Below are 25,515 nucleotides of genomic sequence, written 5' to 3' on the forward strand. Positions count from 1 at the left end.
ATATAGTCTGGCCCCCCACAAGGTCTGAGGGCAGTGGACTGGCCCCCTGCTGAAAAAGTTTGCTGACCCCTGCTCTAGAGAACCTCAAATGAAATTTAAATTAGGTAGGTTCACCTTTAGAGATGAACTGAGTCAAATTTCTCCCCCATTCTAACAATCGTATCACTTTAGGATTGCTTTCTGTTGCTGTTTTTTTCCTCCTGCAGAGGGAAAGGGAGCTTACCTACTGCTTCAACCTTGAAAATCAGTTTCTGGCCAGAAGCTTCACATGTGTAGTTCCCAGCATCATTCTTCTCCACCTGCTCCAATACCAGCTTCCGGGAGGTGCCATCAGAGACCATCTTGATTTTTTTGCTAGTACTGAGGGGCTTCCCATCTTTGTACCACTTCACCTGGGTATCAGAAGTGGCCACCTCACAGACCAAAGTAGCACTCTCCTTCAGGACAGCCTTGATCTCCTTCTGCACCTTCTCCTTTTTGACAAATATATCTGCAACCTCTGGAACATAGAGGAAAAGTCACTGAGCTTCTGTCGGCGAGGAATGAGCATCAACAGGGGCTGCCAGATTGTTGCTGTTTGGGGTGGGATTCAATCACATACCAACAAATTCAGGGACTACAATTAAAGATTGAACTTTTTGTGCTAAGAGAAATGACCACATTTCTCGCCGGGACCACATAACACCGGTCCTGAGAGATCTGCATTGGCTCCCAGTGCGTTTCCAAGCACAATTCAAAGTGTTGGTGCTGACCTTTAAAGCCCTAAATGGCCTCAGCCCAGTAGACCTGAAGGAGCGTCTCCACCCCCATCCTTCTACCCGAACACTGAGATCCAGCTCTGAGGGCCTTCTGGCGGTTCCCTCATTGCGAGAAGTGAGGTTACAGGGAACCAGACAGAGGGCCTTCTCGGTAGTGGCACCCGCCCTGTGGAACACCCTCCCTTCAGATGTGAAGGAAATAAGCAGCTACCCTATCTTTAAAAGACATCTGAAGTCAGCCCTGTTTAGCGAAGTTTTTAATATTTAATGCTGTATTGTTTTTAACACTCAATTGGGAGCCGCCCAGAGTGGCTGGGGAAACTCAGCCAGATGGGCGGGGTATAAATAATAAATTATGATGATGATGATGATGATGATGATGAAACGAGCTGGAAAGTGTGGGATTAACACTTGCTTTGATGCAACAACATCTAACCTCCACACAGACAAATCAGAATGAATACTCATGAAAAATCCAGTATCATCTAATCTCCCTGAAAACATACCAGGATGAATGCTCAATAAACATGTTGTCTAGAGATGGCCAACATTACCACTTCAAACAGCTCTGTGAGCTCTGAGAGGCCATTGCAAATGGCTGTTTTCAGTTAAACAGGTAATATAGGTTGTGCAGGCCTGTGACAGAAATTATAGCATTGCCTTCCCACAAAGAATTCTGGGAATTGTAGTTTGAGATGGCATTAAAAGTTCATTTGCCAGACCCTTCATGAAACCTCCAATACTGATGTTACTTTTGGTTTATTTTTGGTCCCTCTTTTGTTGCGGTAGAGTGCAAGAGTGCCCCTAAAGAAGGCATCAATGCCATAACATTGAGGAACCATCACAAACTGGTAAGTTAACAATTATTATAACAATTATTACTATGACTGTCATTTGTTTTAACTATTTTTAATATCAATTTTTAAATTGTTGTAACCCGTCCTGAGATCTAATAGTGAAGAGCAGCTAATAAACTGAAATAATAATACTGAATGATATAGTACAGTGGTGCCCTGCAAGACGAATGCCTCGCAAGACGGAAAACTCGCTAGACGAAAGAGTTTTCCGTTTTGGAGGTGCTTCGCAAAACGAATTTCCTATGGGCTTGCTTCGCAAGACGACAATGTCTTGCGAGTTCCTGCTGGTTTTTTCCCTTTCCCCCCTTTTTCTAAGCCACTAAACCGCTTATCAGCTGATCCGATCAGCAGATTAAAAGCCGCTAAAAGCCGCTAATAGCGCTAATAGTGCTAATCCTTCAATGGGTTTGCTTCGCAAGACGAAAAAACCGCTAGACGAAGAGAATCACAGAACGGATTCTTTTCGTCTTGCAAGGCACCACTGTATGTGGATGGTTCAGTAGTTATCTACCACTAATGTTCTATTAGTGCATTAATGACATGTAGAATACACCACCAGCCTTTAGGGGTCCTGGTCTTGGGAAGTCTATCTCTCATTCTCACCTGGAACATTAAGTTTGAAGGCTAGTTTCTGGTTTCCGGACTCACAGGTGTATTCGCCAGCATCCTCTTTTTCCACCTGCTGCACAATCAGCCTCCGGGTCTTCCCTTCAGCTTCTACCTTGAATTTCTTGCTGGGGGTGATCTGCTTCCCATTCTTGAACCACTTTACTTCTGTCTTGGTCTGGGCCACCTCACAGGTGATGGAGGCGTTCTCTGAAACAACAGCCTTGATCTCCTTCTGGACCTTCTCCTTGTTGACAAATGCGTCCTCAACTTCTGCAAATGTGGCAAGGTGGAGGGTGGGGGAAAATAGGATATGCAAAGATCAATAACTCTAAGCTTCATTTTATAGCTTAGGAATTCTTTCCTACATAGGAATTCTTTCATTTTGTATGGGAACTCAGTAAAACACTAACACAGAAGACCCACCTGCCGTTTCAGCCACTCTGTGCCTGCAGCAATATTCACACCCTCCCAAGATAATTCGTAAGTCACCTTTGGACAAGTAAGTGGTGCCCAAGCAAGACAGAGAGGATGAGTACAGTGGTACCTTGGGTTAAGTACTTAATTCGTTCCGGAGGTCCGTTCTTAACCTGAAACTGTTCTTAACCTGAAGCACCACTTTAGCTAACAGGGCCTCCCGCTGCTGCCGCGCCACCGGAGCCCAATTTCTGTTCTCATCCTGAAACAAAGTTCTTAACCCAAAGCACTATTTCTGGGTTAGCGGAGTCTGTAACCCAAAGCGTATGTAACCCAAGGTACCACTGTATCAAGAACTACCACTTCATGCCCAACATGAGCTTCTCTCCTATTCCATCTCAGCAGAATTTGGCGTGTAGGATATGCAATTTTTTTTCAACATAGGCAGCCAAGGTGAAAGGAGAAAGTCATGGGGGGGGTGGCCTTTGGTTAGTGGAAAAGGCAGCCCCAAATGTAAAGCAGTAAGGTATAAAAGGAGAGAAGGCAAACCTTTTGCAGCTGTCGCAATGACTTTGAAGGTGAGCTTTTGGCCAGCGGCCTCACAAGTGTATTCACCAGCATCCTCTTTTTCCACCTGCTGCACAATCAGCCTCCGGGTCTTGCCTTCAGCTTCTACCTTGAATTTCTTGCTGGAGGTGATCTGCTTCCCATCCTTGAACCACTTCACTTCTGTCTTGGCCTGGGCCACCTCACAGGTGATGGAGGCGTTCTCTGAAACAGCAGCCTTGATCTCCTTCTGGACCTTCTCCTTGTTGACAAATGCGTCCTCAACGTCCGCAACTGTGGTGGGGGGAGGGAGAAAAGGGGGGAAGCAAAGACAGATGACTTCAAGTTCCCCTTTTATGGCACTTTCCATTAACATCTCATTAGGACCATAGATTCGCGTGTCATAGAATCCAGGGGTCACCAATCTTCTTGGACTACTCGGCACATTTTGAAATTTGAGAAAGTGCTGATGGCACCGGTCACAAAATGGTTGCCATGGAAAGTTGGCTATGCCCTGGCTGGTCCTTATGGTGGAGACCACACAATATAGATACACACAAACACAGCTCTAAGAAGGAGCATTTCCAAGTATGAGGGAAAATGTATAATGTAGCCACACACATTCACTCTCACTGTGTCATATACACACTCATATACTTCACATATACACAGCTGCAATCTATTTCTCCCTCTCTGTCCAAGTGCATCTCTCACAGAGATCATACATAAAAGTACTGCTTTTTTTCTATTAAAAATGTATATGGGTATTTTCCTTTTGACTCAAGAAAATCACAATTTTATAGTTCAAATTGGGAAAAATAAATACAGTAAATGGACAAAAATACAGTCATACCTCGGGTTACAGACACTTCAGGTTGCGTTTTTTCGGGTTGTGGACCACTGAAACCCAGAAATACTGGAACAGGTTACTTCTGGGTTTCGGTGGTCACACATGCTCAGAAACACTAAATCGCTCTTTGCGCATGCGCAGAAGTGCCAAATCGCAACCGCACGTGCACAGACGCGGGTTGCGAACACTGCAGGTTGCGAACATGCATCCCGCATGGATCACATTCGCCACCCGAGCATCCACTGTACAAAGATTCACAAAATGTTTAGGGGTATGCGTACCCCCAGAAAAAAAGCACTGCATATAAGCAAACCATACACAAACCCTACTCTCCCTGTGTGTCTTGGTTGTTTTCTCTTACACCCACACATCACATACAAACAGAGCACACACACCTCTCTCTCTCTTTCTTACACATACACGCATATCTCTCCTCTTCTCTCTGCTGAAGTGCATGTCTCCCATTTGCCCTAATTGGAACATCTTCCACTGGAAAAGAGACATGATATCCCCAGAGGGGGGAATCCACCTTTGGAGGGTAGATAGTGGCACTTGAGAAAGGGGCTTAGATAATACAGAGCTAAGAGTTTTAGAGGGAGGATCAGGTTTGGAGCTGGCCATTGGAACAGGCAGATTTAGGGCAGAGAAGAGAGTTTGGATTTGATATCCTGCTTTATCACTACCCGAAGGAGTCTCAAAGCGGCTAACAATCTCCTTTTCCTTCCTCCTCCACAACAAAAACTCTGTGAGGTGAGTGGGGCTGAGAGACTTCGGAGAAGTGTGACTAGCTCAAGGTCACCCAGCAGCTGCGTGTGGAGGAGCGGGGAATCAAACCCTGTTCACCAGATTATGAGTCCACCGCTCTTAACCACTACACCACACTGGCTCTGCCACACTGGGTGCCAAGCTTAGGGCATGAAGATCTCAGTACAGACAGCAACCCAAGGAAGATTGGAGTTCAACAGTTTGCTGAATGCTAATATGCCTGAAGAGACACAGATGAAGGGTGAGAAGGGAAAGAGGAGGCTGAACCTTCTGAACCCATGCGGTGGGAACAAGTCTCGCTGTACCTGCTGCAATGACTTTGAAGAGAGAAAGAGTGAGAGAGAGAGAGAGAGAGAGAGAGATATTCCTTGATCACCCACCCACATTAAGAAAAGCCTTTCCCAGAGTGAAGGAAATGTCTAACATTTCCAAAACAAACAAACAAAAAATAAATAAATAACACACAAGGTGTGCTAGATTGGCAAACCCTGATATACACGATTAATGCAGGAGGTTCCAACATCAATCTCCAACAGATTAGCACACAAAATTCAGGTTACTTCACAAAACAAACACAGCAGTAGGGAGGCCATCCACATAAACAGCAAAGCCCTTTTTGAATCATAGGTATGAATTCTTCTTAAAATTAGTTCACAGTACACATCATTTAAAGTGATGCCCAACAAGGCAGCTGGGCTGACACGCCAATGACTGCTATATTATGCCTCAACACCATCCGCTCTCCAGTTCCATTTGAACTTGCAGTATTATTATAAAGGTGTGAGAGACTTGTGATTTTTCAGCATTGGTGGCCAGAGAGAAAGGAAAATAATGGATGATAATCGCCTTTGGTCAGCAGGATAAAGGTAAAGGGACCCCTGACCATTAGGTCCAGTCATGGACAACTTTGGGGTTGTGGCGCTCATCTCGCTTTATTGGCCAAGGGAGCCGGCGTACAGCTTCCGGGTCATGTGGCCAGCATGACTAAGCCGCTTCTGGCGAACCAGAGCAGCGCACCTTCCCACCAGAGCGATACCTATTTATCTACTTGCACTTTGATGTGCTTTCAAACTGCTAGGCGGGCAGGAGCTGGGACAGAGCAACAGGAGCTCACCCCGTCGTGGGGATTCGAACCTCCAACCTTCTGATCGGCAAGTCCTAGGCTCTGTGGTTTAACCCACAGCGCCATCTGCGTCCCAGTCAGCAGGATAGGCAGCCCGAAATATAAAGTAATAGGGCATAAAGAGAAGCGTGCAAACCTTTTGCATCCGTTGCAATGACTTTGAAGGTGAGTTTTTGGCCAGCGGCCTCACAGGTGTACTCGCCAGCATCCTTCTTCTCCACCTGCTGCACAATCAGCCTCCGGGTCTTGCCTTCAGCTTCTACCTTGACTTTTTTGCTGGAGGTGATCTGCTTCCCATCTTTGAACCACTTCACTTCTGCGTTGGCCTGGGCCACCTCACAGGTGATGGAGGCGTTCTCCGAAACAGCAGCCTTGATCTCTTTCTGGACCTTCTCCTTGTTGACGAACACATCCTCAGCTTTTGCATCTGGGAGGGAGGGGAATAGAGCAAGAAACATACAGTAACTCCACCTCCCCCTTCAAGGCTCTCCAAGGCTTTCCACTAACACCTGGCTCATAGATGAGTCAGAAAGAGAAAAACACATCACAAATGCTCTTCCTAGATTGGCCTCCTACTAACAAACAGAACAAAATCAGCAGAGGAGCCAAATCATTCTAGTTTTTTCTCCATTCTCTTCCCTTCTGACTTCCTTAAGGGCAGCACTTAGAGTGAGAATGAAGTTGACAAGCAGTGTCACCTCTTAGACAGGTTGTGAGTAAGGAGGCAGGCTGGTTGGGTTGTGTCAGGGAACTGCCATCGGAGGAACAGGTGGGGAGAGGGCTCACGGAGGCTGGGAGGGACTCAACAGCTGAAGCAGGGACCAGCAGGGGGAGAGATGGGTCTCTGGAGGAAAGTCTCACGAAGGCTGAGAGAGACGCAGCAGCTAAAGCAGGAACTAGCAGGGAAAGGGGAGGATCTCTGAGGGAAAGCGAGCAAGAGGGAGGGCTCAGGGACACGTCCAGCGAGAACAGTGGGGAGGTGTCAGAAGCTCCCATAGGGAGACCCATTCCTCGCAGGAAGCTGTCATGCCGCGAGTCCCGAAGACGTGTTTCCGTTAAGGAGCTTTTATGCTGGAAGCGCTTCCGAAAACAACCACTGTCGGAATCTGCAAGTGACTAGAGCAGACATGTCTGAGGAGCTCTGTCACACACAGAGGTTTGTGGAGTTGCACAAACTCTGAGGGACTACGATTTTACGCACAAGCAGCTCATCATCCCATCACAGGTTGGTTGGTGGGCCACCATCCCATTTGCCCTAATTGGACCATCCTCCACTGGAAAGGGGACATGATATCACCAGGGGGGAATCCGCCTTTGGAGGGTAGATAGTGGCACTTGAGAAAGGGGCTTAGATAATACAGAGCTAAGAGTTTTAAAGGGAGGATCAGGTTTGGAGCTGGCCATTGGAACAGAGGCAGATTTAGGGCAGGGCATACAGTTCTGCCAGACTGGGTGCCAAGCTTAGGGCATGAGGATCTCAGTACAGACAGCAACCCAAGGAAGATTGGAGTCCAACAGTTTGCTGAATGCTAATATGCCTGAGGAGACACAGGTGAAGGGTGAGAAGGGAAACAGGAGGCTGAACCGGCTGAACCCATGCGGCGGGAACAAGTCTCGCTGTACCTGCTGCAATGACTTTGAAGGTGAGTTTTTGGCCAGCGGCCTCACAGGTGTACTCGCCAGCATCCTTCTTCTCCACCTGCTGCACAATCAGCCTCCGGGTCTTGCCTTCAGCTTCTACCTTGAATTTCTTGCTGGAGGTGATCTGCTTCCCGTCTTTGAACCACTTCACTTCTGTCTTGGCCTGGTCCACCTCGCAGGTGATGGAGGCGTTCTCCGAAACAACAGCCTTGATCTCCTTCTGGACCTTCTCCTTGTTGACAAACACGTCCTCCGCTTTTGCATCTGGGAGGGAGGGTAGAAAAAGAAAGCAAGCAAAGATTCAGAACTCTACTTCCCTTCTTAAGGCACTTTATTACTTCTAGTTAACATCTGGCTCATAGAAGAATGAGTACCATGGGACCATACAGCAAATGCGCCATATCCTGGCCACATGCTGTATAGGGCTTTGTACACCAGAAGCAGCACCTTGAACTCAGTCCAGTAGCTAATTAGTAGACAAGGAAATTATTTCAGCAGCGGCAAAATATAATGTGAATATTCTGCCCCAGAGAGCAGTTGAACCGCTGAATTTTGTACTACCTGAAGGTTCCTGGGCAGCCTCAGGGGCAGCCCCACATAGAGCATGCTGCAGTGATCCAATGTGTAGGTTAAAGGTAAAGGGTAAAGGGACCCCTGACCATTAGGTCCAGTTGTGGCCGACTCTGGGGTTGTGGCGCTCATCTCGCTTTATTGGCCGAGGGAGCCAGCGTTTGTCCGCAGAAAGCTTCTGGGTCATGTGGCCAGCATGACTAAGCCGCTTCTGGCGAACCAGAGCAGCGCATGGAAACGCCGTTGACCTTCCCGCTGGACTGGTACCTATTTATCTACTTGAACTTTGACATGCTTTCGAACTGCTAGGTTGGCAGGAGCAGGGACCGAGCAATGGGAGCTCACCCCATCGCAGGGATTCGAACCGCCAACCTTCTGATCGGCAAGCCCTGGGATCTGTGGTTTAACCCACAGCTCCATTCACATCCCAATGTCCATGAATTACAATTCTCAGGCTTCCTGATCCAGAAATAGCTGTATTTTTCCACCAGCTGAACCTTGTAATATGTAGGGATTGTACCTCATCTGCAACCAGATGCTTCATGTGAGAATTGGGAGTTATGTTTCATGGCTATGTAATGAATTTTGTACCTTTCCCTCCAAGACTTATGCTTACAAGCAATTCACTGACTGCAATTCCCCGCCGACTGACATCAGGCAGGTGCCTTTGCTGTACCATTTGCAGTGCATGCTTAAAACATTTTATTATAGGCAAGACTATCTGGACATGTAGATGCTGATGCATTTTAATCTCTTTTATGGTTCATTTTAGTTATTTTTCAATGCTTTTAATCATTTTAAACTTTTTATTTATATTTTAAAGATTTCATGTAAACTGCTGAGACATTTTACTACTATGTAACAGTATATAAATATTCTTAGTTAAGTAAACAAATAAATGCCAATTGATCGATTTGAGTCACTTTAAAACACTATTTTAAATCATCAGTTAAGCTGAGAGCTAATGTATACACGGGACGCGGGTGGCGCTGTGGGTTAAACCACAGAGCCTAGGACTTGCTGATCAGAAGGTCGGCGGTTCGAATCCCCGCGACAGGGTGAGCTCCCGTTGCTCAGTCCCTGCTCCTGCCAACCTGGCAGTTCGAAAGCACGTCAAAGTGCAAGTAGATGAATAGGTACCACTCCAGCAGGAAGGTAAACGGCGTTTCTGTGCACTGCTCTGGTTCGCCAGAAGTGCCTTAGTCATGCTGGCCACATGACCCGGAAGATGTACGCTGGCTCCCTCGGCCAATAAAGCGAAATGAGCGCTGCAACCCCAGAGTCGTCTGTGACTGGACCTAACGGTCAGGGGTCCCTTTACCTTTGCCTTAATGTATACACAGCAGGCATAAAATACACAGTGGCATAGTGTGGGGGGTGCAGGGGGGCCGGCCGCACCGGGCGCAACATCTGGGGGTTAGGGTTAGGGGGCGCAAATTACTTGCCTTGCCCCGGATGCTGACAACCCACGCTACGCCACTGAAAATACAGATCCTCTGTTGCCACTTTCAGCCCCAAATATGGTAGGGTATAATATATTATATTGAAATACCTGCTGCAGTGACTTTGAAGGCTAGTTTCTGGTTTCCGGCCTCACAGGTGTATTCGCCAGCATCCTTCTTCTCCACCTGCTGCACAATCAGCTTCCGGGTCTTGCCTTCAGCTTCTACCTTGAATTTCTTGCTGGAGGTGATCTGCTTCCCATCTTTGAACCACTTCACTTCTGTCTTGGCTTGGGCCACCTCACAGGTGATGGAGGCATTCTCTGAAACAGCAGCCTTGATCTCTTTCTGGACCTTCTCCTTGTTGACAAACACGTCCTCAATTTCTGCAGCTGAAGGAGAGAAAAGAGGACAAGCAAAGATAGGTAACTTCAAACTCCTTTTTTATGGCACTTTAAGGTCTTCCAGTAACATCTGTTCAGGGTAATAGATGCACATATCATTTAATCCATGAGGATGGATCGTCCAGCGTCAAACTCTTGAAGATTAATCCACAACGTTCATACTACAACACAGGCTGCAGCCACAAGCAGTAGGACAGCCAGCTTTCTGTGTTCATAGAGAACAAATCCCCATTTTTATTACATCTATATACCGCCCTTCATCATAAAATCTCGGGCTGGTTCTTGAGGCCCGGGTTGCTGCCAGAAGGAATAATAGATCTTGTATGGCGGCTGCTTTGAAGGCTCTAAATAGTGGGGCTATCACATCTAAAGCATTTGGGATTTTTCAAGCCCTCGGCCTAGCACATGCAAATTATTATTAATTATTATTATTATTACAGTCATACCTCGGGTTACAGACACTTTGGGTTGTGCGATTTTGGGTTGCGCACCGCACTGAACTTGGAAGTACCGGAACGGATTACTTCCAGGTTTTGGCACTTGCGCATGCGCAGAAGTGCTAAATCATGCTTTGCACATGCGCAGAAGCACCGAATCGCAACCCATGCGTGCGCAGGTGCGGCGCTGCGGGTTGCGGATGCAGTGGGTTGCGAACGTGCTTCCCGCACAGATCACGTTCACAACCAAAGAGTCCACTGTAGTATTATTGTTTTTGTTATTGTTATTGTTATTATACCACCTTCAGAGCAAATAAATGATGCCCAAGTCATTTATGGGTTGAAACTGCCAATTCCTCAATACCAGCTGTTCCATTTATGTTTGCTACTTCCAATAAAAGGATAGTTCCTCTTTAAACCGAAAGCAGGTCAGGGTGTCCCACTTCGATTGGACAGCAGCAGAAGGGTCAATTCTCTCTCTCTCTCTCTCTCTCTCTCTCTCTCACACACACACACACCAATGCTCACTTTTTTTAAAAAAAAGTGCAGATGTGAAAACTCTGGGACTGATGTTGTGGCTATTTGCCCTTTAGTGGCACAAGTATCTAGGACTTTGGGACATGCAATCTTTGAGCATTGGCCGCTTAGGAGAAAGGAATTGTGTGGATGGGGTTTGAGAGCCTTTGGTCATAGGAAAAGGCAGCCCCAAATGCAAAGCAGCAGGGTATACAGGAAAACATGCAAACCTTTTGCAGTTGTCACAGTGATACGGAATGTCAGTTTCTGGTTTCCGGCCTCACAGGTGTACTCGCCAGCATCCTCTTTTTCCACCTGTTGCACAATCAGCCTCCGGGTCTTGCCTTCAGCTTCTACCTTGAATTTCTTGCTGGAGGTGATCTGCTTCCCATTCTTGAACCACTTCACTTCTGTCTTGGCCTGGGCCACCTCACAGGTGATGGAGGCGTTCTCTGAAGCAGCAGCCTTGATCTCCTTCTGGACCTTCTCTTTGTTGATAAACACATCCTCAACTTCTGCAACTGAGGGGAAGCACAAGCAAAGATCAGTAACTCTAAGCTTACGTTTTATGGCACTTGAAGGTTCCCCATTAACATTAGAAATCCATCGCTCACAGAACAATCCATCTGTGTTAAAGAGGAAATCAGCCTGTTCAGGTCGCCTGCCTAAAGTGCAAGGAATACTTACATTTTGTACAGGAGTGAAGCTAAACACTAACAGCGAAACTGTGAAATGTAAGGTCCATCTCCTTTTTCAGCTCATTTGTTGATTAAAAGATGGCCTGCAGTAGGATTCACACCTTGCAAAAATTATGCATGATTCATATTTGGAACAAATAAGTCATACCCAGGTAAGGCAGAGGGGCTGCATACCAAGAATTATTACTATATACCTCAACCACAGAGCCTAGGACTTGCCGATCAGAAGGTCGGCAGTTTGAATCCCCACGAAAGGGTGAGCTCCCGTTGCTCGGTCCCTGCTCCTGCCCACCTAGCAGTTTGAAAGCACGTCAAAGTGCAAGTAGATAAAAAGGTACCGCTCCGGTGGGAAGGTAAACGGCGTTTCCGTGTGCTGCTCTGGTTCGCCAGAAGCGGCTTAGTCATGCTGGCCACATGACCCTGAAGCTGTACGGTGGCTCCCTTGGCCAATAAAGCGAGATGAGTGCCGCAACCCCAGATTCGGTCACGACTGGACCTAATGGTCAGGGGTCCCCTTTACCCTTTACCTCAACATCAGCTTCTCTCATATTCCTTAACACTGAGGGGTAGCTCAGTTGGTAGAACATGAGACTGTTCATGACCCACATTGGGAGAAAGACTCTTGCATTGCTGGAGGTTGAACTAAATTATTATTGTGGTCCCTTCCAACTCTGATTCTATGATTTTAATGAATAGAATACGGAGTGTAGGGTGTGATTTTTTTTCAGCAGCAGCAGCAAAGGGGAAAGAAAAAAAGTTATGAATGGGAATGTAATATAGTGGGGTATAAAGGGGAACTTGCAAACCTTTTGCAGCTGTCACAATGACTTTGAAGGTGAGATTTTGGCCAGCAGCCTCACAAGTGTATTCACCAGCGTCCTCTTTTTCCACCTGTTGCACAATCAGCCTCCGGGTCTTGCCTTCAGCTTCTACCTTGAATTTCTTGCTGGAGGTGATTTGCTTCCCATTCTGGAACCACTTCACTTCTGTCTTGGCCTGGGCCACCTCACAGGTGATGGAGGCGTTCTCTGAAACAGCAGCCTTAATCTCCTTCTGGACCCTCTCCTTGTTGACAAATGCATCCTCAACTTCTGCAACTGTGGCAAGGTGGAGGGTGGGGGAAAATAGAATATGCAAAGATCAATAACTCTAAGCTCCATTTTATAGCTTAGGAATTCTTTCGTTTTGTATGGGAACTCAGTAAAACACTAACAGCAGGGATATCACACAGAAGACCCATGTGCCGTTTCAGCCACTCTGTGCCTGCAGCAATATCCACACCCTCGCAAAATAATTTGTAAGTCACCTTTGGACAAGTAAGTGGTGCCCAAGCAAGACAGAGAGGATGAGTACCAAGAAGTACCACTTAATGGCCAACATGAGATTCTCTCCTATTCCATTTAGCAGAATTTGGAGTGCAGGATATGCAATTTTTTTTCAACATAGGCAGCCAAGGTGAAAGGAGAAAGTCATGGGTGGGGGGTGGCCTTTGGTTAGTGGAAAAGGCAGCCCCAAATGTAAAGCAGTAAGGTATAAAAGGAGAGAAGGCAAACCTTTTGCAGCTGTCGCAATGACTTTGAAGGTGAGCTTTTGACCAGCGGCCTCACAAGTGTATTCACCAGCATCCTCTTTTTCCACCTGCTGCACAATCAGCCTCCGGGTCTTGCCTTCAGCTTCTACCTTGAATTTCTTGCTGGAGGTGATCTGCTTCCCATCCTTGAACCACTTCACTTCTGTCTTGGTCTGGGCCACCTCGCAGGTGATGGAGGCGTTCTCTGAAACAGCAGCCTTGATCTCCTTCTGGACCTTCTCCTTGTTGACAAATGCGTCCTCAACTTCTGCAACTGTGGCGAGGGGAGGGAGAAAAGAGGACAAGGACTGTAACTCTAAACTCCCAATTTACAGCACATCAGTGTTTCCCCATTGTTATGTACTGAGTTGAATAGGATCCAAAATGCAGCAGTCTGATTGGTCCTAGAACAATAGGATTCAGAATGCAGCAGTCCGATTGGTCTTAGAACAATAGGATTCAGAATACAGCAGTCTGATTGGTCCACAGGAGCCACCCAATCCAGCTCCAGGTGGAAGTGAATCTGCAACCTGTTTGGTCTACAGGAGAATCCCGGAATTAGCCAATCACGTGGGGCCCATTGTGTAAATAATGTATATAAAGCAGACATTCTGTGGTATGATAAAATTAAGGTGCATAGGGCCTTTAAAAACCATATTGTTAGAAAAGCATTGTTCAATGTCTGGATAAGATATAAAGATCTGTTGGAAAACAAAACCCCTAGATGGGTCTCACCCGTGGAGGCTAAGGCAGTGAAGAAACTGAATATGGAGGTCGGATGGCCGAAGTATTGGGAAATCTTGGAACAGGAGGGAGATAAATTGAAATTACAAAGCTATGAGAAAATGAAATCTAAAGTACAAGATTGGCTTCAATATTTCCAAATAATGGAGATCTTTAAACAGGACAGGAAAATTGGCTTCCAGGTGGAAAAATCAAAATTAGAAACTGAATTGTTAGAACCCAATATTAAGAACTTGTCAAGAATGTATAATTTGCTGTTGAAATGGAATACACAAGATGAAACAGTTAAATCGGCTATGATTAAGTGGGCACAGGATATTGGTCATAACATCATGTCTGCTGACTGGGAATGGTTGTGGAACACCGGTATTAAATTTACGGCATGTAATGCCTTAAAGGAAAATATTATGAAAATGGTTTACAGGTGGTACATGACCCCAGTCAAGCTAGCAAAAATTTATCATTTGCCTGATAATAAGTGTTGGAAATGTAAAGAAACTGAAGGTACTTTCTATCACCTTTGGTGGACATGCCCGAAGATTAAGGCTTTCTGGGAAATGATATATAATGAAATGAAAAAGGTACTTAAATGTACTTTTCTTAAAAAACCAGAGGCCTTCCTCTTGGGCATTGTCGGCCAAGTGGTGTCAAAGAAAGACAGAACTTTCTTTATGTATGCTACAACAGCAGCAAGAATACTCATCGCAAAATATTGGAAGACACAAGATCTACCCACCTTGGAAGAATGGCAGATGAAAGTGATGGACTATATGACACTAGCTGAGATGACTGGCAGAATCCGCGATCGGGGAAAGGAGACGGCGGAAGAAGAATGGAAGAAATTTAAGATTTACCTTAAGGACTATTATAAACTTGCTGAATGTTAGAATGTCGAGGTTTGAGTAAGAAAGGGTTACAGCGAAATAAGATTAGATGAAGAAAAGAGTAAGAGGACAGAGGACTGACAGATGTATTTAGAGTTGCTAAAAACTTCTTGGACATTGGGATGCAGAAAGGGGAGGTATGGGGAAGTCGGAGAAACACGGTTTATGAAAAAAGGTTATGAAACTATACGTGTTTGTATGTCTTTTTATATGTTTGTATTGTCCTAAAAAATCTGTAAAACCAATAAAAAAATTTATAAAAAAAAAAAATATAAAGCAGACATTCTGGGGGAACTTCCATTCCTCCTCACCACTATGGGCTGAATAAAGAGCATGAAATCCACTCTGGACTCCGAGTATATTTCACCCATTAACCTATAATCACTTTTAATATACCCCATAAAAGGCAAGTTCTCCTCCAACACTAGTCTCCTGTGGATTAACACACAAAATTCAGGTTGCAGCACAACACAGCAGTCGGATCTATAAACTCTGTTTGTAGGCAACAGTCCCCTTTTCAAATCATGGATACAGAGTCTGCTTAAGGACTTGTTCACTATATATATATAAAAGTTCCCTACCAGGACAGACCTTGCTCGTGTGCTCAAGACATCGATTCTATAAAACATATTTTGCTGCACTGTGCAAAATATGAGCAAGCCAGGGCTGAACTGATATTACCCTTGCTGGTACCTTCCCCGGGAAAATCAGAGGCTCACTATGTCAGGTTCCTTTTGGAAGACCGGACAAATGCTAGAACATTAGCAGTGGCGAAGTTTTTGTCGGTGGTTGCAAGAACCAATGATCCCTATCTTTAAGTCTGAACAAAATGCTTGTTTAACCTGAAGGTAGGCTGTATGAACTGTGCATTGCTTTGTAACGATTTGTTGGGTCTCTGGATTGATTGATTGATTGATTGATTGATATATTAAAAAAAACTTCTAAAATGATGCCCAATAGGGCAGTCAGTTGGGCTGACATTCCAGTGGCTGCTACATTATACCTCAACATTACCTACTCTCCATTTCCATTCAAATTAGCAGCAGACCATCAAGGAATGTGGAATGTGCAATTTTTCATGGTTGGTAGCCCAGGAGATAAGAGTGTGTGTTGGGGGGTGTGGACTTTGGTGAGCAGAAAAGGCAGTCCCAAATATAGATGGTACCATATAAAGGAAAACATCCAAACCTTTTGCAGCTTCTGCAACGACTTTGAAGGTGAGTTTTTGGCCAGCGGCCTCACAGGTGTAATCACCGACATCCTCTTTTTCTACCTGCTGCACGATCAGCCGCCGGGTCTTTCCTTCAGCTTCTATCTTGAATTTCTTGCTGGAGATTATCTGCTTCCCATTCTTGAGCCACCTCACTTCTGTGTTTTCCTGGGCCACCTCGCAGAGAAGAGATGCATTCTCTAAAAAGGTAACCTTGATCTCTTTCTGTACCTTCTCCTTGTTGGCAAACACAGGCAGAGGCTCTGCAGTGGGGAAAATAAAACACATGCCAAAGCACAGCAGTTAATTACTGATTTCTTTTTTTCTTTCTTTTTCTTTTTTAAGTATGTGTAATGTTTCTCGTATTTGTTCCATGTAACATTTTTACATATCAGTTTCATTTGTTGAGACATTGGGGGGGAGGGGATAGAGGGGGGGGAAAGATGGGTGGGGGTGGGGGGTTGGGTGGCGATGTTTCTATTTTGCTTAATATATGTGGGGTTTGGTGTCAGTGTTGCTCGTGCAGGTTCTCTGCTGTTCATTTGTGTTTCTTTGGTGGTGGGAGAGGTTGGGGTTGGCCTAGGGTGTGATTGGCTGTGGTGATCTTTGTTTTCGTGTGTGGGTGAGGTGGGTGGGTGTTTTGGATCAGGTTAGCCATATTGATTTGTATGCTGTTGGTGGATTATTGTCGTTGTCTTGTTGGGCTGTGCATGTGATAAAGGGGAGCCATACCGGGGTAAAGGCGTCTTCTTCTGTTTGTCCCCATGTCAGTTTCAGTTTATCGGTTAATTTTTCTAGTAGGGCTGTTTCCCATACTATTTGGTACCATTGGTCCATGCTTATTAATTACTGATTTCTAACACACACACACACAAAACTTAAGAACTTAAAACTCAATATAACCTACACAGAATAAAGTACAAAAATTAAACAGTAAACCAACTTCAGCTGCACAAACACATGGCTGGGAAACACACTACAGAAAAAGGCAACCAGCTAAAAGATAATACTGTAGGGGTGCTTACCTAAAATCCAAAGAGAGGGAATTTAAAGAATTGGTGCAGCAGTGCTAGACGCCCTGCTCTTGGTGGTCATGGAGCAGACCTCAGGAATGTACGGCCAATAGTCCCTCTGCCAAAGACGGCAGTGACAAGGAAGCAAATTACAGAGCAAGGTGCTTTGCTTTGGCCCTGTCCACCACTGACATGCAGCCCCTGGAAAGGTTGCCTTATATCCTGTTTCCTGCTATGGCCAGCCAGGTGCGTGCGCATTGTGTTAAGTTGTGGGTGAACATCTCAGACGACACAGCGATTCCTCAGACAACTCTTGTTTATTCACAGGCCAGAACAGAACTGAACTGAAGGGTTCAGCCAGCCTGCTTATATAGGGCTCCACTACAACGCAACTGAAACAACTTTCTGTAACTATCCAATCACTGAACGTCACTTTCAATCCCTTATTTGCATATGTGGACCTGAGTGAAAACTATCTACAGTATCCCCCTGCTGGCCCAGGGTGAGAACTTCAGTACATAACACATTGTATTCCAGAGGGAGGGGGTGGAATATCTCTTGCAACAAGTTTTCTTGCTATCGGTCCTATATTTACAAAGTAGACCGTAAAGTGTAGGTGAAATATGGCCTAGCTGCTTCGATGCAACTGGAAAAAAAGGTCTTATATATATATATAATAAATGTTCATAACTGCATATATAAACCACATGTCTGAAACCCCACAGAAAAAGTCCTGAAACCATTTTGTCCCTCCCAAATTGACCTCAAATATTTCTCTGCAAGGTCGAAGGAAAATGGAAAAGCCTCCCCGTCTTTTTGTTCACAAATCCTGTCTTAAGGGTATGTCTGTGTATGAATAGGGTGAGCCTGTGACCTGGCTCAGGAACTAATTATTTATCATTACAAAAGACTGGCCAGGCTCCCCAGGTAATCCAATCAAGTGATCATTAACAGGTAACCTGCCAGACAGGAGATAAACAACGCACTCAGATTTCTGTTGTAGACCAACCTTTCTGTGATGTAGGTATGATGTATCTGGGGGGTGGTCTTGAGCTACACCCCTTTCTGTGATGTATGTATGATGTTTCTAGTGGTGGTCTTGGACTCCAGGGCAGGCAATTTAAAATGTCAGTGGTACCTAAGTACTTAATTCGTTCCAGAGGTCTGTTCTTAACCTGAAACTGTTCTTGACCTGAAGCACCACTTTAGCTAATGGGGCCTCCCGCTGGCACCGTGCCGCCGGAGCACGATTTCGGTTCTCATCCTGAAGCAAAGTTCTTAACCCGAGGTACTATTTCTGGGTTAGCGGAGTCTGTAACATGAAACGTATGTAACCTGAAGCGTATGTAACCTGAGGTACTACTGTATAAGGGCGGGAACACCTTTGTTCTGGGTCCTCCTCCTTCTCCTGCATGTGAGGGGAGCACCCTGTTGCAATAGTTCAATAAAGATCAAACTTACAAGCTCCTTTGCTTCTCAATATTCTCTGGTTGGCCTCTGTTATTTTCTCCGACCGATGGAAAACCTACAAAGGACTTTATAAGGGCTCTTGTGTCCCCCATAAGGGAAGAAGGGCAGATTTTTGTTTATTTACACAACACAGCTCCCTTGAAAACATAGCTATTGACATGCCACTCCTAGATCTTCTGCTGTCGGATTCCCTATACCTGAACATATCCATCTGCTTTCAGTCCTGAACAACCAGCAACCTTACTGTGATCACTAGAATAACAAAAGTGCCAGTTCAACTACCAGAAATATATTGTCAGCAAGATTTTTGTGAAGAAAGGATGACTACATTGCTATGTCATGGTGAAAAGGAAGCAGTCAGATTCCCCTGCTCACCTTCGACCTCAACGTGGAATGTTAACTTGTCGTCCTTTGTTTCACAGGTGTAAATCCCTTCGTCTTCTTTCAGTGCATTGTGGACAATGAGCTTTCTGTTAACTCCCTGAGAGGTAAATGTCACTCTCTGGTCTAGCCTGATAGGTTTTTTACCCTTCTTCCATATGACGGGCTCGTTCTCTGATGAGACCTCGCACACCAGCTCAAACTTCTCTGAGAGCTTGACCTTGATTCCGGGGGTTGATTCATTGACAAACTTTGCCACTTCGTCTAGAAAAGTAAGTTGAGGTGCAAAACAGAGTTGGCAGCAAAGGGAGCAAACGATTGAGTATACAACTGAAACAACATTTTGCATGCACTGGAAAATCAGGTGATTTTTTCCTCCCAAAACTGAAGCAGAGTGAGGTTTAATTTCATTTTTTTAAAAAGGGGGGAAAGGTTGGACTTTGAAATTTGCATTCTAGACAAATTCAAAATCTGAAGATTTAAACAACGCCGACATTGTAATAAAGGCATTAGAGCTTTCATGGGATGCGGGGAGAACATGTGGAATGAACTCAAAGAAATTCCACAGCAGCAGCAGCAGCAATGTAAAGGGGAGAAAGAGACTTGCCAAGAGACATTTTGCTGCTGAAGACATTTTAACGCCTGAGGCAAAAGTCAAGATGGTGTCCCCTCCCATTCCATGCATAGAAGTTGACCAGTCAGGCAAATACATAATCTTATTATTCAATGGTTTGAAAAGGGCTAAGAGAACAAGTAATAATAATAATAATTTATTATTTATACCCCGCCCATCTGGCTGGTTTTCCCCAGCCACTCTGGGCGGCTTACAAGTCTTCACTGATGAGTTCTATATATACAAACATTGGCTTGTTTAAATATTTTGTTGTTATTCTATAATATTTAAACATCCCATTTTTTATTATTATTATTATTATTATTATTATTATTATTATACTTCTCTTCATCCAAGCATCACAAAGTGATTTACAATATAAAAACACAAAAATGCATATCATAGTAACAAACAAAAACAATAACCCTCCCCTGCCACACACACAGTTTTTGTAATTGTCGTTACTCAGATTATACTTTATATCCCTCCCCCCCCCCATGTTTAATTTTACGGAGTATTTTGAATTGATATATAATTGTGATGGATTAACTCTGAGTAAAACTTTGTTGACTACCACCTCCTGTTTGTATTAGACCACTGTAGGCGGCCTAAGGCTGAAAGGCATTTGGTTTACTGGATATTCAAAGGCCAATGGTCATATTTGTGATACAGTTTTATAAAACATTTTATACAGTGTTTTGGAATTTGGATGTTCAGATTCCAATATTGTTTGCAGCTATTTATTCAGTCAGGCACTTGTACTGAGGCCTTTTTGGTGGCTACATCCTGATTATAAATAAATTAAATAAATATTTTTTTATTTATACCCCGCCCTTCCCGGTTCAGAAAACCGGGCTCAGGGCAGCTAACAACAAATTTAAAACAATTGATACAACAAAAAACAGCATAAAATACAGTATAAAACGTGAATAACAATAAATTCAGAATTAAAAAATCAATTTGGGGGGAAAGCCATCCAATAAACGTTATATGATCACCAGGGCTAGCTGGCTAAATTAGTCCTATTTGGGCCAGCGAGGAGACCAGGGGAGAATTAGCTGTGGGATCCCAGAGTGGGTAATCTTCATAAAAAGGGGAGTGAGGGAAGGAAGGGGAATAAAAGATCAGGCTAAGTTCAAATTGAAAGCCAGGTGGAATAGCTCTGTCTTACAGGCCTTGTGGAAGGAAGTTAAATCCTGCAGGGCCCTGGTCTCATGGGACAGAGCATTCCACCAGGTCGGAGCCATCACTGAGAAGGCCCTGGCCCTGGTGGAGGATAAGCTGACTTCCTTAGGGCCTGGGACCCCTAAACTATGATTATTCATGGACCTTAAGGTCCTCTGCGGGGCAGACCAGGAGAGGTGGTTCCGTAGATACGAGGGTCCTAAGCCACAAAGGAATGGAATGGAATGGCCTCCCCAGTGAGGCTTGCCTGGTGCCTACGTTAAGATCTTTTTGGTCCCAAGTGATGACCCCTTTATTCTTCCAGATGTACTAGCGAGAACAACCGAACCTCCACTTTCTCACACATCTGGGTGGTTAAGGCAGAGCTTGCAAGCTTTGAAACACAGCTCTTTGCTTCTGGATTTCTGGCACCCCTCTCCCCAGCAAATAAAAAAAAATCCTAAGAAATATGCATATAAAAATACCTTTCAAACTTATCTTGGCAGTGCTTTCAAGATTATTGGCGACAAATTTCACCTCTGCTTCTTTGAAAACACTTGTGACCCTTTTGACAGTGAGGCTGTGCGACGTTTTGGTTCTGGTAATGATGTACTTATCGCTGTTCTGCACGATGTTGCCATTAACATACCACGATCCGGAACAGGTATTAGTGAGGTCAACAGTGAAGATTGCATCCCTGCCTGGCGCTACTTCGACATTTCTCAGAGGGCTTTTCACAGCCAGTACTGGTTCTGTGGAACAGAAGAAGAAAATGCAGTTGAAATGACCAACTACTAGGCAAAAAATAAAGGTAATGCAACTCAGAAAACACGTCATCCTTAGGTAGATTGCTACTGTATTGAGATTACCGTATTTTTTGCTCTCTAAGACTCACTTTTTCCCTCCTAAAAAGTAAGGGGAAATGTGTGTGCGTCTTATGGAGCAAATGCTGGCTGCGCACCTATCCCAGAAGCCAGAACAGCAAGAGGGATTGCTGCCTTCACTGCACAGCGATCCCACTTGCTGTTCTGGCTTCTGAGATTCAAAATATTTTTTTTCTTGTTTTCCTCCTCCAAAAACTAGGTGTGTCTTGTGGTCTGGTGCGTCTTATAGAGCGAAAAATACGGTACATTTGTGAGATAACCAGTCTCATATAATCAACATGCTTAAGTATGCATGAAGAGGTTAATGCCATAGAGTAAGCTGTTCTGCCAGGCTTAGCTAGGTCACTCCCCCTCACCTTGGAAGGAAGGTAATCAATTCTATTCTTGTACATCAGTCTACATGAGAAGCTCATCTTGAGTTCCTGCAGAAATAATTTAGGAACTTTCACCACTGTAACTAAGCCAAGTTTTACTGCCTGTGTTTTCTGACTGATGTATGAAAAAGCACATGAACCTGACCTTTGAAGAGTTTGTAAGTAAACCATTGATTTAACTTACCAAATGTGTGGTCTTTTTCTATGCTGGGGAAGAGGGGAACTTTGGGAGGAACTTAGAAGGGCATATTTTAAAGGTCTGCCAGCCTGTGTTTCCTTGCTTTACTTTGCTGCATATTTTTGCTTTTAAATCTCTGTTGGGGTTCTCCCCCTTAACCCTACAGGGTAAGGTATTCCCCCTTCTTGAGCTTCAGGGCCAACATAACACTGGATGACCAGAGAAATTATTATTGGCTCACATTTTTTGAACTGAGAACTGTCTTGCAAAAATAGAAGAAATGCAAACTCTAAAGAATAATTACATTTCAATCCACCCATTAGCCTAGGAGGTGAGAAACAGGATTCACAAAAATTAAATTCCTCCATCATTCCTACCCTCCACAATACTCTCAATCTAAATTGTTCTTCCTCAGTGGCTCTTAGCCTAACCAACTTCTCAGAGATCCTGTGAGACCAGCCTGAGGAGGTTTAATCCTAAATCATATCAGAACTTACTAAATCATACCAAGAACCTTGAATAAATTATTGCTGAATATTAGGTTCACCTCTGAATTGTCTGTGGGATGTGAAACACAAGAGCAGTCAAGTACAACATCCTAGAGTGAACATGTTTGCACATGAGGAGAAATGTTTGTCCAGCCAGCAGGTAAACTTCCTGTTTCCTTCTGGGCTGGGACAGACTTCCTCTGCATGTGACCAGAGGTGGGCTTGGCCTCACCTGTGCAGGTAATGACAAAAGCACAGGACAGGGCAGCCATCTCTCTCTCTCTCTCTAACTACATTAGTCAAAGAAGCAACATCTGCTTAGCCAAAGATGCTCTCTTGGCCTCCAGCCAAGAGAGCACAATGGGACTGTCTCTTTATGCGATAGTTTCCAGGTGTATGTTACTTTTCTAAGCTAAGTCTGCCTTCTGGGATCCAACTGTGAACAGAATGTGAGTAAACTCTTTTTATACTTTTATAGAAGACTGTGTTATGTATTATCTTTTATGAGGGTATAAGGGGAAAATACCAGAACAGTTATTATAGAGGCTTAATGAGCCGGAGCAAACGTATCTGCTGTGAGTTTAAAAGGGGGAATGTTACTCTGCTAAATTGTGAACTTGTTTACACAAGTTGGAAAGGCTATAATCAAACAATATATCCTCTCCTGCATCCCTGAACATTCCCACATCATCAACCCAATACAGCAATCACTTTTGATGCTCTAAAGCTCACATTCAGCTCACTAGCTTCCAAGGGCTTCTTAATTTCATGAGATGTAGCAGGTCTATGCACCCAGCCTCAATGACTGCAAACACCTCCTCTTTTCATACTCACCAAGGTGCAAGGTTCCTGGGAAGTCAAGGTAGCCGCTCTGGCCATAGTTGTTGACTGCAGACACTCGGAATTGGTAGTCAGCCTCTTCAGCAAGGTTGCTCACAGTGAACTCAGTTTCAGGAACGGGGGATTCGTGGCATCTCAGCCAAGTGAATCCAGTCAGTTTCTTACGCTCCACTACATATCCATCAATAGGGATGGGGCGCTCCATCTTAGGCGGGGACCAGGATAGCATCACTGAGGTTTCTGTTTTATTTTTCACCACTGGGTCAACTGGTGGATGCGATGGAGGCTTCTTCGGAGCTGGGTAGTATGAAAAAAGAGGGGGGAAATAAGTTGATCTGTTTGAAAAGCCAGGATAATCATTCATTCATTCATTCCCCAGCCACTCTGGGCAGCTTCCACCAAAGATTAAAAATACATAAATATGTCACACATTAAAAACTTCCCTGAACAGGGTTGCCTTCAGATGTCTTCTAAATATCAGGTAGTTGTTTATCTCTTTGACATCTGATGGGAGGGCGTTCCACAAGGCAGGCGCCACTACCGAGAAGGCCCTCTGCCTGGTTCCCTGTAACCTCACTTCTTGCAGGGAGGGAACCGCCAGAAGGCCTTCAGAGCTGGATCTCAGTGTCTGGGCTGAACGATGGGGGTGGAGACTCTCCTTCAGGTATACTGGGCCGAGGCCGTTTAGGGCTTTAAAGGTCAACACCAACACTTTAAATTGTGCTCAGAAACGTACTGGGAGCCAATGCAGATCGTTCAAGATCAGATCATTTAGGGATACACACACATCAATGCCAGAGGCAACACGCTAAAAGTCATGCTGTACCAGACATCAATCCTTGCCTCCAGCCACAAAATTCCATAGCCTTCTTCACCCTTGCTTCAGGGAGGACAAACCCTACAATACATTGCAGCTATTTTAATACACCCAGCTTTAAGTTTGCTTCCTTTTAGCCTAAGAGCTCATCCAGACTTCTACTTTCCAGCTGCTTTCCCCTCAGGAAACCCAATCTTTACTGCTGAATCAGTTTTGGGCTCCATGCTCTCAGCAGGGTGCCCCAAAATGTGTGAGATCGCAGAGGTCATTTCTGGGCTCCGTAAGATCGCACAGATCATGAGGAACAAGGGCTGGGAAAGACACATGTCCTGGTTTCCCGAGTCAACACATTGGAGGGTATGCCCGTCACAAGCCCGTCTGCTGCCATCCCTGTTGTTTAATGGGGTGATTGCAGACTTCGGCACAGTTCGCCTTTCGGCAAGAAAGGTCCTTCTAGCAGATGCTGACAGAAAGCCAAATTACACTAAGCTCATTGTGTTCCACTGTAATTGACACAGCCATGTTAGCACATGGGATCCACAACCAAACGCCAGAGTCATGGCTGGTGAGTGTGGCAGTGGCTCCAAAAATGGCTCCAAGTTTTCTTCCTAAATGGAGGGCCGGATTTAGGTTTGATGAGGTCCTAAGCTACTGAAGGTAATGGGCCCCTTTATATGTCCAGGTGTCCTTTGTCAACAACAAATTGTCACTGTTTTTTGTGTTGACTAGATGGTAATTTATGGCCCTAATAGGTATCTAAAGCCATTTGCACATGCAGAATGTAGGCACCCTAAATACACAGAAATGAGCAAACCAGTGATATTTTAGGGAGTATGTAAAGGTAAAGGTAAAGGTACCCCTGCCCGTACAGGCGTGTCTGACTCTGGGGTTGCGCGCCCATCTCGCTTAAGAGGCCGGGGGCCAGCGCTGTCCAGAGACACTTCCGGGTCACGTGGCCAGCATGACAAGCTGCATCTGGCGAGCCAGCACAGTACACGGAAACGCCGTTTACCTTCCCGCTGGTAAGCGGTCCCTATTTATCTACTTGCACCCGGGGGTGCTTTCGAACTGCTAGGTTGGCAGGCGCTGGGACCGAGCAACGGGAGCGCATACCGCCGCGGGGATTCGAACCGCCGACCTGACAATCGGCAAGTCCTAGGCACTGAGGTTTTACCCACAGCGCCACCCGCTGTATGTAGATTTTATTTTATTTGTGTTTTTTATCTTATATTTTGGAAATGTACATCCAGTTGTT

At 45.0% G+C, this 25,515-nt stretch overlaps 1 protein-coding gene across 27 annotated transcripts in view; it reads right to left on the bottom strand.

Moving 5' to 3' along the window:
* Positions 1–25,515, bottom strand: part of OBSCN (obscurin, cytoskeletal calmodulin and titin-interacting RhoGEF) — a 286,978-nt gene that overhangs the window by 222,190 nt on the left and 39,273 nt on the right. For 19 of the 27 annotated variants that reach the window (XM_082192082.1, XM_082192079.1, XM_082192080.1 and 16 more), the window contains exons 5-17: positions 23,438–23,740; positions 21,165–21,431; positions 18,897–19,166; positions 16,017–16,301; positions 13,184–13,474; positions 12,437–12,727; positions 11,163–11,453; positions 9,686–9,967; positions 7,546–7,827; positions 6,059–6,349; positions 3,188–3,478; positions 2,219–2,494; positions 224–499 (exon numbers count right to left, since the gene is read on the bottom strand). In XM_082192082.1, coding sequence (XP_082048208.1) covers positions 224–499; positions 2,219–2,494; positions 3,188–3,478; positions 6,059–6,349; positions 7,546–7,827; positions 9,686–9,967; positions 11,163–11,453; positions 12,437–12,727; positions 13,184–13,474; positions 16,017–16,301; positions 18,897–19,166; positions 21,165–21,431; positions 23,438–23,740 — 3,696 coding nt within the window. The remainder of the gene's footprint in view (positions 1–223; positions 500–2,218; positions 2,495–3,187; positions 3,479–6,058; positions 6,350–7,545; positions 7,828–9,685; positions 9,968–11,162; positions 11,454–12,436; positions 12,728–13,183; positions 13,475–16,016; positions 16,302–18,896; positions 19,167–21,164; positions 21,432–23,437; positions 23,741–25,515) is intronic. The other 8 variants (XM_082192070.1, XM_082192060.1, XM_082192085.1 and 5 more) reach the window with 8 other exon arrangements.

The sequence above is a fragment of the Podarcis vaucheri genome (assembly GCF_965113315.1).
Source record: "Podarcis vaucheri genome assembly, chromosome: 12".
Classification (NCBI taxonomy): domain Eukaryota; kingdom Metazoa; phylum Chordata; class Lepidosauria; order Squamata; family Lacertidae; genus Podarcis; species Podarcis vaucheri.